Source organism: Lottia gigantea (genome assembly GCF_000327385.1).
Source record: "Lottia gigantea unplaced genomic scaffold LOTGIsca_170, whole genome shotgun sequence".
Classification (NCBI taxonomy): domain Eukaryota; kingdom Metazoa; phylum Mollusca; class Gastropoda; family Lottiidae; genus Lottia; species Lottia gigantea.
In genome coordinates, this window is record NW_008708134.1 from 307,399 (window position 1) to 323,999 (window position 16,601).

At 35.0% G+C, this 16,601-nt stretch overlaps 4 protein-coding genes across 4 annotated transcripts; 2 read left to right on the top strand and 2 right to left on the bottom strand.

Moving 5' to 3' along the window:
- Positions 1 to 8,223: 8,223 nt before the first annotated feature.
- On the top strand, positions 8,224 to 8,667 carry LOTGIDRAFT_173754 (hypothetical protein; the record flags this gene model as incomplete). The annotated part of the gene is made up of 1 exon (XM_009051808.1): positions 8,224 to 8,667. The coding sequence occupies one exon, from the start codon at positions 8,224 to 8,226 to the stop codon at positions 8,665 to 8,667; it is 444 nt and encodes a 147-aa protein (XP_009050056.1).
- A 132-nt stretch (positions 8,668 to 8,799) lies between these two features.
- Positions 8,800 to 10,072, top strand: LOTGIDRAFT_173755 (hypothetical protein; the record flags this gene model as incomplete). Its single annotated transcript, XM_009051809.1, has 2 exons — positions 8,800 to 9,441; positions 9,677 to 10,072. 2 exons carry the CDS (start codon positions 8,800 to 8,802, stop codon positions 10,070 to 10,072), a joined length of 1,038 nt encoding a protein of 345 aa, XP_009050057.1.
- A 998-nt stretch (positions 10,073 to 11,070) lies between these two features.
- On the bottom strand, positions 11,071 to 15,202 carry LOTGIDRAFT_173756 (hypothetical protein; the record flags this gene model as incomplete). Its single annotated transcript, XM_009051810.1, has 2 exons — positions 11,071 to 13,934; positions 14,848 to 15,202. 2 exons carry the CDS (start codon positions 15,200 to 15,202, stop codon positions 11,071 to 11,073), a joined length of 3,219 nt encoding a protein of 1,072 aa, XP_009050058.1.
- Positions 15,203 to 15,530: 328 nt separating this feature from the next.
- LOTGIDRAFT_173757 (hypothetical protein) lies at positions 15,531 to 16,109 on the bottom strand (the record flags this gene model as incomplete). The annotated part of the gene is made up of 1 exon (XM_009051811.1): positions 15,531 to 16,109. The coding sequence occupies one exon, from the start codon at positions 16,107 to 16,109 to the stop codon at positions 15,531 to 15,533; it is 579 nt and encodes a 192-aa protein (XP_009050059.1).
- Between the last annotated feature and the right edge of the window lie 492 nt (positions 16,110 to 16,601).

Genomic DNA, 16,601 nt, shown 5'->3' on the forward strand with positions numbered 1-16,601 from the left:
TGAAATGTACTAAACCTATAGAAGGGGGGTGTGAGGTAATCTACCACGGACTAAGACATCATTTAGATTTTAGAACCCAAATATGAGAAAAGCGCTAAAATAGCGGCTATTAGCTACTATAAAAATTACCAGAATCAAAATACATGAAAAGCGCTAAAATAGTGGCTACAGCTATTATACACAGGCTATTTTAGAAAGCGCTAATAATCGCCAAATCACATCTGAGTTTAGCGAGATTTTTGCTAAAATAGCAATGAAGCCAAAGAATAAAATCTGACAAAATAGCTGCTTGGTTAGCTACTGTTTCTAGCTCAGCTGGCAGCTTAGACGCCCGCCTCTTGAGACAGAAAACATCAAACAAGATAGATATTTTCCTCACAGCCTCTCGAAGCAGAAAGCTAACTAAAAATTCAGCACACACGGGGGAAACAGCTCAGCTCCCAACCTCTTGAGGCAGGCAGCTCAGCTAGTTCCTCTAATCTGTGGCAAGCTTAAAGTGCCATGCCAGTGTAAATGTGCATATTCAATAAATTTGATAATTTGAAATAACTTTGAAAGTAAAAACCATAGAAAAAAATCCGATCCAAAAATATTATGTATTAAGCATGTTATCGCCTCCCGAAAATCTCATTTGCACCTGTGTACGGAAATTGCCGAGTGACAGTTTGCACAACTTCCGGTGTTCTTATTAAATCAAGTATGACGTCACCTTATGAACGCACGATGTAAACATGGCTGAACTGAATAAGCAAAACAACGACGAGAAGATAGCATCGGCTCGCCGAGTCACAGTCACAACCTAACGTATTTGTTTGGAAACCGTGAAGGACAGGAGAGCAGATAAATTTTGTAATCCACAATGGCACAAATTATTAACAATTATTAGCAATATGACGTCCCATCCATTCGATGACGTTTACATGAAGATAGCAGTGGAAGTGACAGTAGAAACAAGGCTACTAGGCTAATAACTAGATGTATAGATACATTTGTAAATTACAAATCCAGAGAAAATGCACTTAATGTAAAGCATTGGCCACATTCTGTAAACCAACCAGACTCTTCGAAGAAAGAATGAGCTGACAACTGAGGGAGGATGTTCGCTATGAGGAAGGCGTATCATCTTTCCAGACAGGTATCAACAACAACTTCTACATGAAGTACATCCAGGAATATGCAGAATGAAACCCTTGGCTCGTAGTTATTTATAGAGGCCTTCTGTGCATCCGGAGATAAAAGAAAAAGTGAGAAACTGCCAAACATGTATGTCATTGAGAAACTCACCTTGTCACCCATCTCATAAGTTGAAAGTTTGTGGTTGTATCAGTTCCGTATTTATTGAGAAAGCTAGTTCGTTTTGGTAAAATCTACCTATGATTTGTTTTTTGTCTTGATCGATTAATTCATATGTTGGAGGTGATGTGGTGTTTACTTTTTCTACAATAAATGTTTCGTTTGTCCAATAACCAACGTAACCTTTTTCGAATTTACTTTTATATTTGAAAATTCGAACTTGGTCTCCAACTTTAAACTTTTCCTTAACGCGTATATCTTTTATTTCATTTTCAAAATTGTTAAAGGCAGAAGAAAACTTTATAATATCTGGATTTTTTCAAAGGAGAAACACTGATAGGAGAATGAATTTTATTATTGTATTCCCATACTACAGTTGGTAAAATCTTGAACCATTTTTGAGACTTTAGTTCTGTGAATTTTTTAAACAGTTTTGATTTAAGCGTTCTGTTAAATCTTTCTACTACTACAGCTTTTCCCTCGTTATGAGTACTGTAAATTTCAAACCCAAGTGATTTTACATTTCGGTTATAAAACTCTGTTCCAGCATCAACCCATAATTTCTGTGGTTTTCTATATGTTTCATGATCGTTACAAAAGCATGTTTCACTGATAATCCTGTTTTGTTTATAACCCCATGCATATCTTGTATACAAATTTATAACTGTTAAACAACATTAAAATCCTCTTTGGACGGGCATATTAATTAAATCGGCTGACCATATTTCATCTTTTTCAAATACTTTATCTTTTAAAACGTTTTTAGTTTTTCTAAATTCTTTATGAATTTCTTCTGCTAATCCCATACCCAATTTCATCTTTGCTTTTAACAGTTTTATAATCAGTGCTTCATCCATTTTCTCTTTGTTATCATTTGTTTGTCTGCTTCGTGTCTTTATTTCTATTTAAAATATCATATTTAAGTGCAGCGGCGTCAACTCTATTGACAGGTTCTTCACGTGGTTTGGGTTTATCGTTTTCGTTTTTTTCTTCTGATATCCATTGATAAACAGAAGTAGACGGAGGTAATTAGAGATAGAAAGACGAGACAAAGGGAGAGAAAGGATATACAGACATGCCAGATAGAGAGAGAGGAAATAGAGACAAGGCGGCAGAGAGAAAAGAAATACAGACATGCCAGTTAGAGAGAAAGGAAATAGAGACAATGCTGCAGAGAGAAAGGAAATAGAGACAAGGACAGCAGAGAGAAAGGAAATAGAGATAATGCGGCAGAGAGAAAAAAATACAGACAATGCGGCAGAGAGAAAGGAAATAGAGACAATGCGGCAGAGAGAAAGGAAATAGAGACAAGGACGGCAGACAGAATGGAAATAGAGACAAGGACGGCAGAGAGAAAGGAAATAGAGACAATGCTGCTGAGAGAGGAAATAGAGACAAGGCTGCAGAGAGAGTAAATAGAGACAAGGACGGCAGAGAAAAAGGAAATAGAGACAAGGCGGCAGAGAGAATGGAAATAGAGACAAGGCGGCAGGGAGAAAGGAAATAGAGACAATGCGGCAGAGAGAAAGAAAATAGAGACAAGGACGGCAGAGAGAAAGAAAATAGAGACAAGGACGGCAGAGAGAGAGAAAATAGAGAAAAGGACAGCAGAGAGATAGGAAATAGAGACAAGGACGGCAGAGTGAATGTAAATAGAGACAAGGCTGCAGAGAGAAAGGAAATAGAGACAAGGACGGCAGAGAGAATGGAAAAAGAGACAAGGACAGCAGAGAAAAGGGAAATAGAGACAAGGACGGCAGAGAGAAAGGAAATAGAGACAAGGCTGCAGCGAGAGAGGAAATAGAGACAAGGACGGCAGAAGGAAAGGAAATAGAGACAAGGACAGCAGAGAGAAAGGAAATAGAGACAAGGACAGCAGATAGAAAGGAAATAGAGACAAGGCGGCAGAGAGAATGGAAATAGAGACAAGGACGGCAGAGAGAAGGAAGTAGAGACAAGGCGGCAGGGAGAAAGAAAATAGAGACAATGCGGCAGAGAGAAAGAAAATAGAGACAAGGACGACAGAGAGAAAGGAAATAGAGACAAGGACGGCAGAGAGAAAGGAAATAAAGAGAAGGACGGCAGAGAAAAAGGAAATAGAGACAAGGCGGCAGAGAGAAAGGAAATAAAGACAAGGACGGCAGAGAGAAAGGAAATAGAGACAAGGCGGCAGAGAGAGGAAATAGAGACAAGGACGGCAGAGAGAATGGAAATAGAGACAAGGCGGCAGAGAGATAGGAAATAGAGACAAGGACGGCAGAGAGAAAGGAAATAAAGACAAGGCGGCAGAGAGAAAGGAAATAGAGACAAGGCGGCAGAGAGAGGAAATAGAGACAAGGACGGCAGAGAGAAAGGAAATAGAGACAAGGCGGCAGAGAGAAAGGAAATAGAGACAAGGCGGCAGAGAGAATGGAAATAGAAACAAGGCTGCAGAGAGATGAAATAGAGACAAGGACGGCAGAGAGAAAGGAAATACAAACAAGGCTGCAGAGAGAGGAAATAGAGACAAGGACGGCAGAGAGAATGGAAATAGAGACAAGGCGGCAGAGAGAATGGAAATAGAGACAAGGACAGCAGAGAGAAAGGAAATAAAGACAAGGACGGCAGAGAGAAAGGAAATAGAGGAGTGTAGAGACTGGGGCAGAAAGTAAGGAAATAGAAACAAATTGGTAAAAATGAAACCGGGTTGAAAAATCCGAAGGTAATATCTCGACTTATACACAGATTCCAATTGATCTTTTAGACAGGGCCAGACAAGAGGATAAAAACAGATAACATCTATGGTGGCCAAGATGGCGATGTGAACAGGTCGACTTCTCGGCGGTGAAAGATTTTTGTCAAACTCTTCTTTAATATAATTGTGATTTTGTTGGAATTGTTACCAGTAGTTAATACTAATGTGATCGTTCTATGAAGTGCTGCATTTGGAAATATTAGAATTTAAAGTGATTTTGGAACATTTTCCCTGAACGGTGAGATCTTTTCACATTTGTAAACATTGATAACTTCAATCACTGATTTACTAAGTAAGCCTCGTTATCTTTAAAGCTACAAAGTAAAGAAATTATAATCTACCAAGTGAAATCTTGTTTTGTGCCGATATATATTTTAAGTTGATTTCGTTTGTTTTGATTCATTCATCCATTCATTCATTCGTACTCACATTTTTTCGCTCGATCATTCTTTCATGTATTTATTAACTTAGTGACTGAATGTATTAAGGCACTTCATTTACCTTTTATGCCTTTAGTTATTCAGGGCCTCATTCTGTCTTGTATGAATATTTAGTTTCCATTGTTCCAGGTATTTACTTATCTATTGTTTTCATTATCACGTGCCTATAATTCTTAACTTTCTGAATTTAAGTATACTACACTGAAAACATTGTATAACCGTGTGACCTCATAATTAGTATAATCATTTAAAGATGATGTAAGTTCAAATATGAATTCCACTATGCTGATTATTGCATGAGACAATTTGTTGTTAAATGTTATAATTACCCCAAATTGTTATCACTAAACCGATTAAGTTTTACACAAAGTTACTTTTCTCTATCACTTTTATAGTTTTGACATTGAAGAGTATTTTTTTTTCTCTGTTTCTTCTTTTCTCTCATTACTTTTTTATGTTCTAAAACCTTGAAGTTTTTTGGGGGCACTACCACATTTTTTGTTTGAAATTTTGAAAGTCTAGATTTTCGGATGAAAAGCACTCCCACTTATTCTTAAAATGATTACTTAAGACAAAAATCAATTTGACAACTTTGGATACTCGGCTTCCATGCGGATAGATTTAATCATTGGGTTTGAATAAAATGGTTATGAAGAATTATTTCAAATAGAAGTCAGTATACTAATGTAAGCAAACATATATTCTTTCAATGCCTGCAGAATTGAAACCGTGTTATAGAATGAATTGATTTTTGTTTCAATTTTCTTTTCTAACCTTCATAAGAAATATAAATAAAATACTTTTCTTTTTGTCCAATTCGGACATAATGCCCCTTTAAGTTAGAAGCGAGTTGAAAATATTGTTTCACGGTAAACTATTTTCACTATCTTGATGATATCTAATTGTTTTTATTCCCCTATATTCTATCACGTATGCTGTATTAGTATTAACGGTTTTACATGATCGGTTTTCTAGTGAAGCAAATTCAATAAGATTTAAATACTTCAAGAATGATCCGAACAGCTTTAATGTCTCTCTTGTTCAGTAGAACTCAAATGACAATATTTCTTACGGTTGATGAACTGCAAAACTGTATACGAAATTTGATTCTTAATTCATAAATTATTTCAAATCATATTTTAATTACTCAATAAATATACAATAAATTTTTAGGAAATATGTGACAAACTTTCACTGCCTTTCAGTGACTATTCATCTTGATTTTGTTTAATGTTTTATTGTATATAATTTCATGTAAATATATTTTATATTTGATTATTCTCCCTGCATTGCTACACATTTATATTTGTTATATATATACATAATATTGATTATATCAGGTGACATACATCCCAATCCAGGACTAACAAAATCTGCTTCACTAGTGCATCTAAATGTAAGGAGTCTCACTAAAACTATAACAACAAATACTACTGCTCTTGATCTAATTACAGCCGAATACTCTGAAAAATTTGATTTTATTCTCCTAACTGAAACATGGCTTGACAAAAAGCACTCTTCCAACACCCTTTCTATCCCCAATTTCCATGCACCAGTACGAAAGGATGGACAAGACGGGTATGGTGGGGTAGCTGTTTATATTAGATATAACTTCTTCTTTAAACGGAGAATCGACTTTGAATCTGACAATGTAGAGGGCGTTTGGATCGAGACTATCATCAACGGATCAACTTTTCTAATAGGAACTTTCTACAGACTTCCAAATTTCAAAACCAGTGTAAATAATTCTATTTTTGACTTTTGCTCTTGCTACAGTTTCTAATATAAAAAATATCTTTGGCGACTTAAACATTGATCTTCTGACTAAAAACAATACCTTCATCCATAACTCAATCCAAATCTTTGGCTTCAAAAACTTAATCGAAACATCCACACGTTTTGACAAAAACGGTTCGAAAACTTTAATAGACCTCATCTTGTGCAACTGTATGCAATATGTTAAGAACGCAGGCTGTTTAGCCAACTTATGTAGTGACCACTGCCCTGCATATTGTCAGCTTAATCTCGATTAATCTCCTATGTGACTATTCAAATACCGACTTTGAGACACTAAAACATGACATAACAAACACAAGTTGGGATACCATTATAGACAACGCAAATATTGACGCCCCAATCACTGCCTTCACATCTGAATTGATAAGTATTGCTAAGCGAAATATACCGAACAAAATAGCAACCATTAGGCCTCGTGACCAACCATGGATGAATAACACAATTAGAAAACTAAGCAGACAGAAAACAAAATTCATCGAAAAGCTATCAGATCGAATTCTGAAGAGTATTGGCAAAAATTCAGGAAAATTAGAAATTCATACATCAAACTTATTCGGAAATGCAAAAATGATTATTTTGAAAATATAGACAAAAACATCAATGACAATGAGAAGTTTGGAAGCACAAAATGGTGGCAGCTTGTCAATTCGTATGTCAAAAAGGATAAAGCTCGAAAAGCGGAAATTCCAACTCTTGTTCATAATGGTGTCCCTGCTTTTTATTCTATTGACAAAGCTAACTGCCTTAACAACTTTTTCCAATCTTGGATCCAATCTTTCAATTGTATGATCCGATTCAATATTCGTTCAACAAGAAGAAAGAGGATTACGTAATCATCTCACCATCGGTAGGGACAAAGACCCAAATAAACGACGGAGGAAGAGTTACCTTTGAAATTAATTCGTTGTCCAATTGGTTGCTGCTTTCCGATGCCCATTTCCGATGCGATTTCAAAATCAAAGACGCCACTCAGAATCGAATTCCACAAACCAACACGAATTTAGAAAACAACTTCTTTCCGTCTTTATTCAGTGAAATGGTTTTGGAAGCTGGTTCAAATCCGATAGAGACCATAAAACACCCCGGCGAGTTTGACACAATGTTGAAAACGGTTATGTATCCCAAAAACTACGATTCAGTTTCGGGATGGATTCCCGATGTCGGTGACGGAGAAGTTTTAAAAGAACCGGTCAGAACTGTAGCAAATGACGAAGACCTTGCTAGGATAAGGGTAGTTGCTAGAAACACACTGGAAAGAGTGACTCGCGGAGTAAATCACGGATTTGAAAAACGAGCGCTTCAATACAACAATGTTGTCGAGAACAACAGATGGGGTAATTACGTAAATTGGAAGTTGTATCCTTTATTTGGTCTCTTGGAACACAGAAAGGTTTCCATAGGTTTACCGTATAAAATTCATTTGCAAAGAGAAATCAACGACAAGAAGATATTCTTTGGTGAAAACAACTCTGACGCAAAATTGGAAATAACGAATATCCAACTTTACATACCGGTAATCACTCCTTCCGTAGAAGTGGAAACGAGAATATTCAACTAACAACATTTTCAGAGTGGCATTGAACCATACTCAAGATCCCATCATTCGCAAAGTTCAAGTCAGATTGAACAACGAAATTATCCCAATCAACCTTTGACAATTGATCCTTCCAAAAAAGATTACAACGAATCGTACAGAAACTATAAAAACATGTGCGAATTGTTTGGAAATACGCCTCAGTTTGAATACACAGATTTTTCACTCAATCATCCAATCTTTTGTTTCGATCTGTCAGCTCATCAAGAAGATCTTTTCAAAACTGGTGTAAACATAAATATTCACATCGATAAAACACAAGGAGAAGTAACCGGTTACTGTTTATTGCTGGAAGAAGCAAAACATTTGATTAAAATATCAGATAGAAGAATGATAAGAATTGAATAAAAAAACACCCTTTAAAAATGAAACCAGAAACTTTAGTTATGAAAATAATAGAAGCTATCGAAACGAATTCGCCGACATACAACGGTAAAAAAGTGCACATAACCCAAAAGATTATCGATAAATACAAACATTGCAAAGTCAGAGACGATATAGACTTGGAAAGAATTGATCAGAATTTAACTAAAAAAGGTGGATTTTTACCTTTCTTACCTTTAATCTTTGCAGGTTTAGCTGCAGCAGGCGCAACTGCTGGTGGGGCTGCTGGGATTGCCAAAGCTGTCAACGATAAGAAAGCTGAAGCAGCTGCAAACGCCGAAGCATGTAGACACAATTTGGCAATGGAAAGAGAAGCACGAGGAGGTTCGGGAGTAGGAGATATATTAGGGACGGTCAAAGAATTCGGACAAAGATTTGGCGAAGAAACCAAGAAAACCGTTAAAGAGGGATTAAGCATTAAATAGATAATATCGACACCGGAGAAATAAAAGTCAAACACAAGGGCAACGCCATATTTTTTAAAAACATACAGAATCTTTCTTTCAAAGTATAAAGGCAACGGGGTGATTTTTGGTACGAAAATGTAATAAATAAAAATGGGCAAGAAATTCAAACATTCGGACATATTTCCTAGCAACCCCATGCTCATGTGCATTTGCGGATCTTCGGGTTGTGGAAAGACTTATCTCACTTTTAACATGTTGACAACACCGAACCTTTTAGATTTCGAGTCTCTGTATATTTACACGACTACTCCCGAACAATCCTATTATCAGTTTCTCAAAGCTTTGGAATACGTCTCGAAAGAAGAAGTTCAAGACATTTTTCACTACTACGAAAGCAACGAAGACTTGCAAGAGAACGCGGAAATAAAAGACATTTTAGATGGCTTTATCAAAGAAAAGAATCCTTCTCTGAAACCGACCGACGTCAAAGTGTTTCTGACTAAAAACGTTAACGATTTAGACTTGTCTAAAATCGACAACCACCGAAAGAACTTGATTGTCTTTGACGACTGCGTGGCACAAAAAAGTCAAACCGTTCAACAAGAATTCTTCACGAAAGGAAGACATCACAACTGTCACTGCATATACCAATCCCAATCTTTCTACGGAATGGACGCCATGTTTATCAGAAAGAACGCAAATTGTTTTTTATTATTCGAATTAAACGAGAAAGATTTATCTCAAATCATTCAGTCGATAAATCACGGAATGGACAGAGACACGTTTAAAAAGGTTTGTAAAACTCAATGGAGAAACCCGGATGATCATGGATATGTATTTGTTAATACTAGAAAACCTGCGGGAGAAAGAGTTATGATCGATATATGTTAATTTTTTTTTTTTAAAAATGACGGATTGGAATAATATTTTTAAAAGAAATAGAGAATATATCAAAGCTAAGAATAAAATAAAGACCCAAGTTGAAAATAACAGATTACAACAATTCGGATTAACGGAAAATCTACAGACTCTATTTCAACCCATATTAAAAAGTCAAGAAGATATTAAAAAGAGACTCGCTATAGAACCTTCACCCCATAAAGATCCACCGCTTGAATATGGTGGTATTAAGACATTAGATGATATAAAACGTCTTTTTTCAAACCCTGACCCAGATTTACCGAAGAGCATTTCACCAATCATTGATGAAGTGGGCTTATTGTTTAATGGTTTTAGAATAAGATTTAGTGGAAATTCACCACAATTCAAAATCGACACAAAAGACTTTATATTTACATTAACGAGAGGATTAATAGATTTAATGAATGGCGAGGACGTTAAAATTGCCGATTACAAGGATTTAGTAGCATACTCAAAATTTCTACATGCGATCGGAAGTCAGGACCCGAAACAAGAAGATTGAAAGAAGTTGATTTATATATAACAAAAGTTATTGAGGAAGAGGATGTAGATGATTATGTAGAAGATTATCCAATCATACAAGAAATAGACGAATTCGATGATATGGTGGCATCTGGGCAAGGTATAACGTTTTTATCCGACAACAACGACGAAAAAGTTAATAGATTACGAGTAATATTAGCGGCCATGAAGGAAGGTCATCGATCGGACAGACAATACAACGAAGTCAATGGCATATTAAAACGACTTTTGGAGAAAAAAATCATCAGTAACAAAGACTATATAAACGTCATTAAAAATGTCCAATAAAGAACAATTGTTCGTTATCACCTCGAATAAATCAGACATCAAATTGTCTCTAGACTACGAGTATGAACTCGATCGCAATAAACAGTACGAACTGGGATTAAACTATTTCTCCGTTTACAATTCCATTAGAAACATCAACGAAAAAAACAATCAACTAAAAATATCGACGGATAACGGAGTTACGTTGAAAACCATAAGCTTACTACCGGGAAGCTACGAATACGTAGCCATCAACGATTACCTATCTGAATACGCAGGAAGCGTGAGCGGTAAAAACAATATCGAATTCGAAGTTAATTTGAATCTGAACAAAATAAAACTGATCTTGAGAAATAACAGTCAAGTCGATTTCAACGTAGAAAATTCGTTGAATGCGTTACTAGGGTTCGATAAACGAATATACGCGCAATCGACATTGGCGCCACACAAGGCCAACATCGAGAACGACATCGACGTGATCAACATTCACTGTAATTTGATCAACGGTGGATTTTTCAACAAGCACAAACGCCAAATCATATACAGCATACCGACTTTTACGGTGCCGATCGGATACAGAATTATAGAGAAACCGTTTCAAACGACCTATTTACCAGTCAATTCTTTCATGATCAAAGATATAAATCTGGAAATCAAAGACGGTAAAAACAGGTTCATAGACTTTGGCAACGAAGAAATTGTCATTCAACTTCATTTAAAACAATCTTCATTCTCTTCTTGAATAGTAAGATAATCGAAATCATCAAATTCATAGTTTTCGTCAAAACTATACTCATCTTTGTCGTCGTAAGGATACATAATTCCTTCACTGTTTGGTGGTTTTCTTTTAACATTATTCAAAAAACTTCTAAAAGCTTTAGTTTGTTTATCATTTGGAATAACTACTCCATTGGTGAAACTTTTTTCCCATTGTTTCTTAAATTCGTTCGATACATCATGTCCGCTTGCTAACTGAACGTAATCTTCTACACTTATCTTATCATTGGAATAACCTTTAAACGTTTTCTCTTCTTTTAAAACACCATCAGAAGTCAAAACGATGTTGTATTTGACTTTTGGTGCTAAATATAAACCAAATATAATTCCACCGTCACCGTAATCGTTTTTACCTTTGCAATAGTCTTTTTCGGAGACCAAACCGGCTCTGTTTAGTTTTTTCCAATTGTTGGATGAAATGTACAAACTATCGGTGTCGGTATAGTATATTTCGGGTTTATAAAATCCATTTATGACGTGAATGAAATTGTTCATTCTTTTTTTACTGTGAGATAAAACGAATGATCCCAAATGACTAGGTGTTAGTCGTGTAGATTTACTATCTTCGGTAGTAATCTTTTTCTCCAATTTCTGTTTCAACAATATATTGGGTATCATTAATTTTCTCATAGGTTTTAACACGTGAATCAAAGTTGGCCTGTAAAGTTGCTTCATTCCATAAATGTCAATATCTTTCTGAATTGATTTACCATACAAGGAATTACCTAATAATTTCATGCAATTACTATCCACGATATTACCTTCTCGTTTATATTTATTTCTTAGATCTCTCAAAATTAAAATATAATCTCTATAGGGTGGAGTTTTAAAATTTTCTTCGTAAACTATACCATCTAATATTCTAATAATTCGTCCACCGGCTTTCACTATTTCTTGAATATCGACCGATGTTAAAACGTCGTGACAGAAACCATTTCTGAACCTGATTTTGTTACCAGTTTCCTTTTTACCTTCTTTATTCGTGAAAGTGATTTTATCTTTAGCTGGTATCGGTTGTAAGAACATGTTTTTGGGATAGTCAAACCACACTGTTAAAATAGCTGTTCTAGGTCTGAATTTTTGTTTATTGAAGAGTTTTACAAATTCTTTTTCTTCTTCTGGTAGAAACGGTCTTCCACTTTCCGCTCTCGGATATTCACTGTCTAAATCCGACATGGCAGAAGCGTATAAACCGTTAGCATCAAATGCCATTAGTTTAGTACATTCTATTTTTTTAAGTCTCGAATGAACCTCCGTTTTGTCTTTTGTGCTTGCGCTGTATTCTTTGTATAAATCGATTATGTTATTACTTTCAAGTTCTGTGTCACTTTGTGAAATATATTCCTTTAATACGTTACAAATTTCATCCATTTTGTTCGTTTCAAATGATTTTCTATTTGCCGAAACTCTTCCTCCTTTAATAGATCGTCTGATAAAATTTCTTATAAAAGGATTAGTGTGCGAATAAACTTTTTCTACGTTTTCTTTTTCGGTATGTTTCACAACCATTCTAGTAGTTTCATACCATTCTTCTTCAACCATTTCTTTATCGTAATGATATAAATAATACCAACCCTTTAAAGATGGAGCCGTTAGATTATTGGACATATTCTGGTTTACAACTTCTTTCATGACTTGGTTGTATTTTATCAAACAAGCTCCCAAACAGAGAGTGTCTCTCTTGGCGTAAGGTTCCCATTCGTGTCTCAATTCCTCCCAGTTGTCTTGCGTGTATTTAGCGATATCTACGTCGGCAATCTTTCTCAAATTCGCGGGAAGATTGGAAGAATTTCCCCATGCAGCCAAACTAGATTTTTCATGTTGATAGGAACATGTGAAATTAATATGTTGTAAATAATTACCCTTTATTTCTTTCTGTCTTTTCCATTTTTTCTGTAAATCTTCATCTGTGTATGGATTAGATAAAGGAAAAGATAGAATTCCTCTGGGTGTTTTTAAAGGGCAATGTGTTAGTTTTTTTGTATTTTTAAGCACGATCCAGTTGTCGAATCCACTGCCGTTATGAGAAATTAATATTAATCTCTTTCTATCATACTGACCTAAATATTTCAACATTTGATCTATACAATCTGTACCTACAAATATTTCTACTACATTCATTAGTTTATCATAAAATTCTTCTGGAACATTATCAGTAAGAAAGATATCTTTTTCTAACTTTTTTCTTAGTTTTTCTAACTTAATTAAAGTGCAGGCATAAGGAATTGCTCTTCGCGTGTCTTTTTCTGAATACGTTTCGCAATCCCAAGCGAATAACGCATCATCACTCATACTTGAAAGCACGTTTAGTTTGAGAGGTGAAACCTGTGTTACTGCGTTATCGTCTCTACACGTTTTCCACACCTGTTCGTAATTGTCTTCTATTTCTTGAATTCCCAAATTTTTTTGGCTTCTTCTAATCAAACAGAAATGCGAGTTGTGTAAGTAAAAAAACCAATCTAATTCATCATGTACGTCTCTGGGGTGAAAATGTCTGTTTTTGGGATTATAAATTTGAAACGAAGTGTTAAATTTCTTGGTGAATTCCTTCATTCTAGCACAAGTCATCACCCCTTTTCTATTTGCTTTTGAAAACCCGTTGATGTATTCTTGAAATTTACACGTTAAATCTTTGTTCAAAACACGATTGACGCATTTGATAAAACAGTGACCATCTGTAGATATGTAACAATTTTCACCTTCGTATTCATTTATCTTTTTAAGTAGATCAGTTCCTCCTCTGCCAACTGTCGATCTTTTTATTTCTTGGAAATTGTCTTTCATTAAAATTATTTTTCCTGTAAAATACCAATCGGAAGCATCAGATTTTTTGTCCATATTTGAAAAGATATTCTGAAAAGTTTTGGCATTGAAACCGAGGAGTGACATGTTTTGTCTGTGATTCCCTTCCTCGACTATCTCTCCATCTATTTTAATTTGTCCTTTGAATGTTTTAAATTTATCAGAGATAGCTTTGATAACATCGGAAAATAGGGCGTTTTCTATCAATGTTTCATCGTGTTCGATTTTATTAATATTTTTTAAGTATATATTTTTGATTATTTCTTTATTTTGACCGCTGATATTTCTGTATGGAATTTGTCCAAAATTTCATTGAATTCTTCTAATTCTTCAACTGTTATGTTCTTGTCTTCTCTCGATCTTTCGAAAAAGATGTACAATTGATTAAGATACATATTCAAGATATCCGTTTTCTTTTTATAATGAGTTTTCTTTTTTCTCGTGAAACCTATAGCAATCAAGCCACAAGATGAAGTTTGAATAGCAGTAATTGTGGCTAATACAGTTGGGACGATGACCGGAACCATTAATCCACCAGTCACGGCCGTTGCAAATGTTGTTCCTATCGTTAGAACTACACTCGCTGTTTTGAAAACAGAATCGATTCTACTCCATGTTTTAATGCATGTATTGTACTGTCTCAACTTTATTTTCAACTCTTCTTGTTTGTCTATCATGTATTGTTGTCTGCATTCGAGTTCCATTTTTTAAGTCGTTAAATTAAGTGAATTTTCGATAAACGAAACCTTTCGAGAAACCTATTATTATTATATTTTTGGATATTCAAAATAAAAACATTTACGCATACTAACGACATTTCTTTTTTCGTATGGTCCTCTTTAAGATGATAGGAATATTTTCTTTTTTCTTTTTCGATGTTTATCTTGGCTCTACAAATATATCCACCACCTTTCAGCTCGAAGTCTTCGCCATACGATAAAAATACTATAAACTCTCTTTCTTGTTGACTTTTATGAACATCGATCGAGGTGTATTTTCTACCTAAAACAAAAAACAGTTTTACGTATTCAAAGTCTGTTGTTCGTAATAACTCGTGACTGCTCGATTCTATTGGTTCGAGTGGTTGTCCGAGTATTTTAGTTGATGGTGGAATTTTGATTATTTTAGATGATGGTGGATTTTCCGTCTCCAATATCATATCCAAATCTTTGATTCCAAGGATATCCTTATTATATATTACATGCAATTTAAATTGGTCTACATATTTATCATTTTTTGTTTCAATTTCATATAATCTATCCATTTTTACTTTGGCCTTTTCTATCGAAGGCAGTGTCACTTTCGAATGGAAGATTGAAATAATACGACTTGTCCGAGACAATAGCTTCTAATTTGGTCAACTTTCTCTCTTGTCTCAAAAAATCGTCATGAATTCTAGATACCAAAAGATTGACCTGTTCTTTAATATAATTTTTCATATCATCTCGAAATTTATTTTGAAGAAAGTTTTTAATCACACCCACTTCTTTTTCTAATTCGTCCGTGATTTTAGTATCCAAAGCAGTCAATTGTCGTTTCAACGTATCTTTGTCAATGGGAAGTGTGTTAATTATATCTTGAACATCTGATTTTTACTTCGCGATCTTTTCGTTCAAATTGGATATCGAATTTTGTAACTCGGTTTTGTCCACGGTCTTGTCTAGTTCTGCTAGCAATTCGCCAAGTTTTCTTTCCAAAGCGGCTAGTTTTTGTTTCAATCTATCCTCGTTTACATTTGGGTTATCTATTAAACGTTGGACGTCTATTTTTACCTTCGTAATCTTATCGTCTAATTTAGATATTAAATTTTGCAGCTGACTTGTTTTATCCACTTGAATAAGACGTTTCAAACTCGTTAACTCTTGTTGTAGTTTGGGTTCGTCCACAAGATTTTTAATATTTCCCCTGAGGTATCTTTTCACGTCAGTTATTCTATTTTCAACATGGTCCTTATCTATTTGAATTTGATCCAGTAAATATTTCTTGTTCACGGCATCGTTATCGTTTCCTGGAAACTTTAAATTAGTTATTTTGAAATTGTTCATATCGATATCCCCTTGTAAGGTGTCTCCGATTTGATCCACGAAAAAAGGTTTCGCTTTGTTTATAAACGCTGTCATGGAATTTGTAGATTCTAGAGGTAAAGACCCTAATCCAAACTTGTTTGCCATTTTTATTGAGTTAAATTTATTATAATTTCTTCAAACTTTTCTCCCAAACTCAACCGATATAAAACCCATAGCGACAGCTGTCCACACAGCTTTTGTCCTGGCATTTGAATTTGAAACGTAGAACATTTGATTGGTTTGCTAGTCAATTTCGTTATCTCTTCTGTCGGCTCTAGACCGAAAGAATCAAAGAAATAAAAGTTATTCGAAGAATCTTTGTGTAGAGCAGAGTGATGAACTCCTTTTTGATCCGACGTATGAATGTTTGTGATCGCGTAAAATTTACCTTTCTTGTATTTCAGTTCATCAATTTCATCTCGCATGCCATAATAAAACGGCGAGACGTTCAATTCCTTGGCCCATTTCACAAGTTGAAAATTTGTGGTCTTGTCTTTTCCGTATTTATCGAGAAATGCATTCATTTTTTAAGTTGATTTTTTTAGGTGTTTTTCGAAGTAGGCGGTAAGTATTGCTGAAGACCTAATTGACGAAATA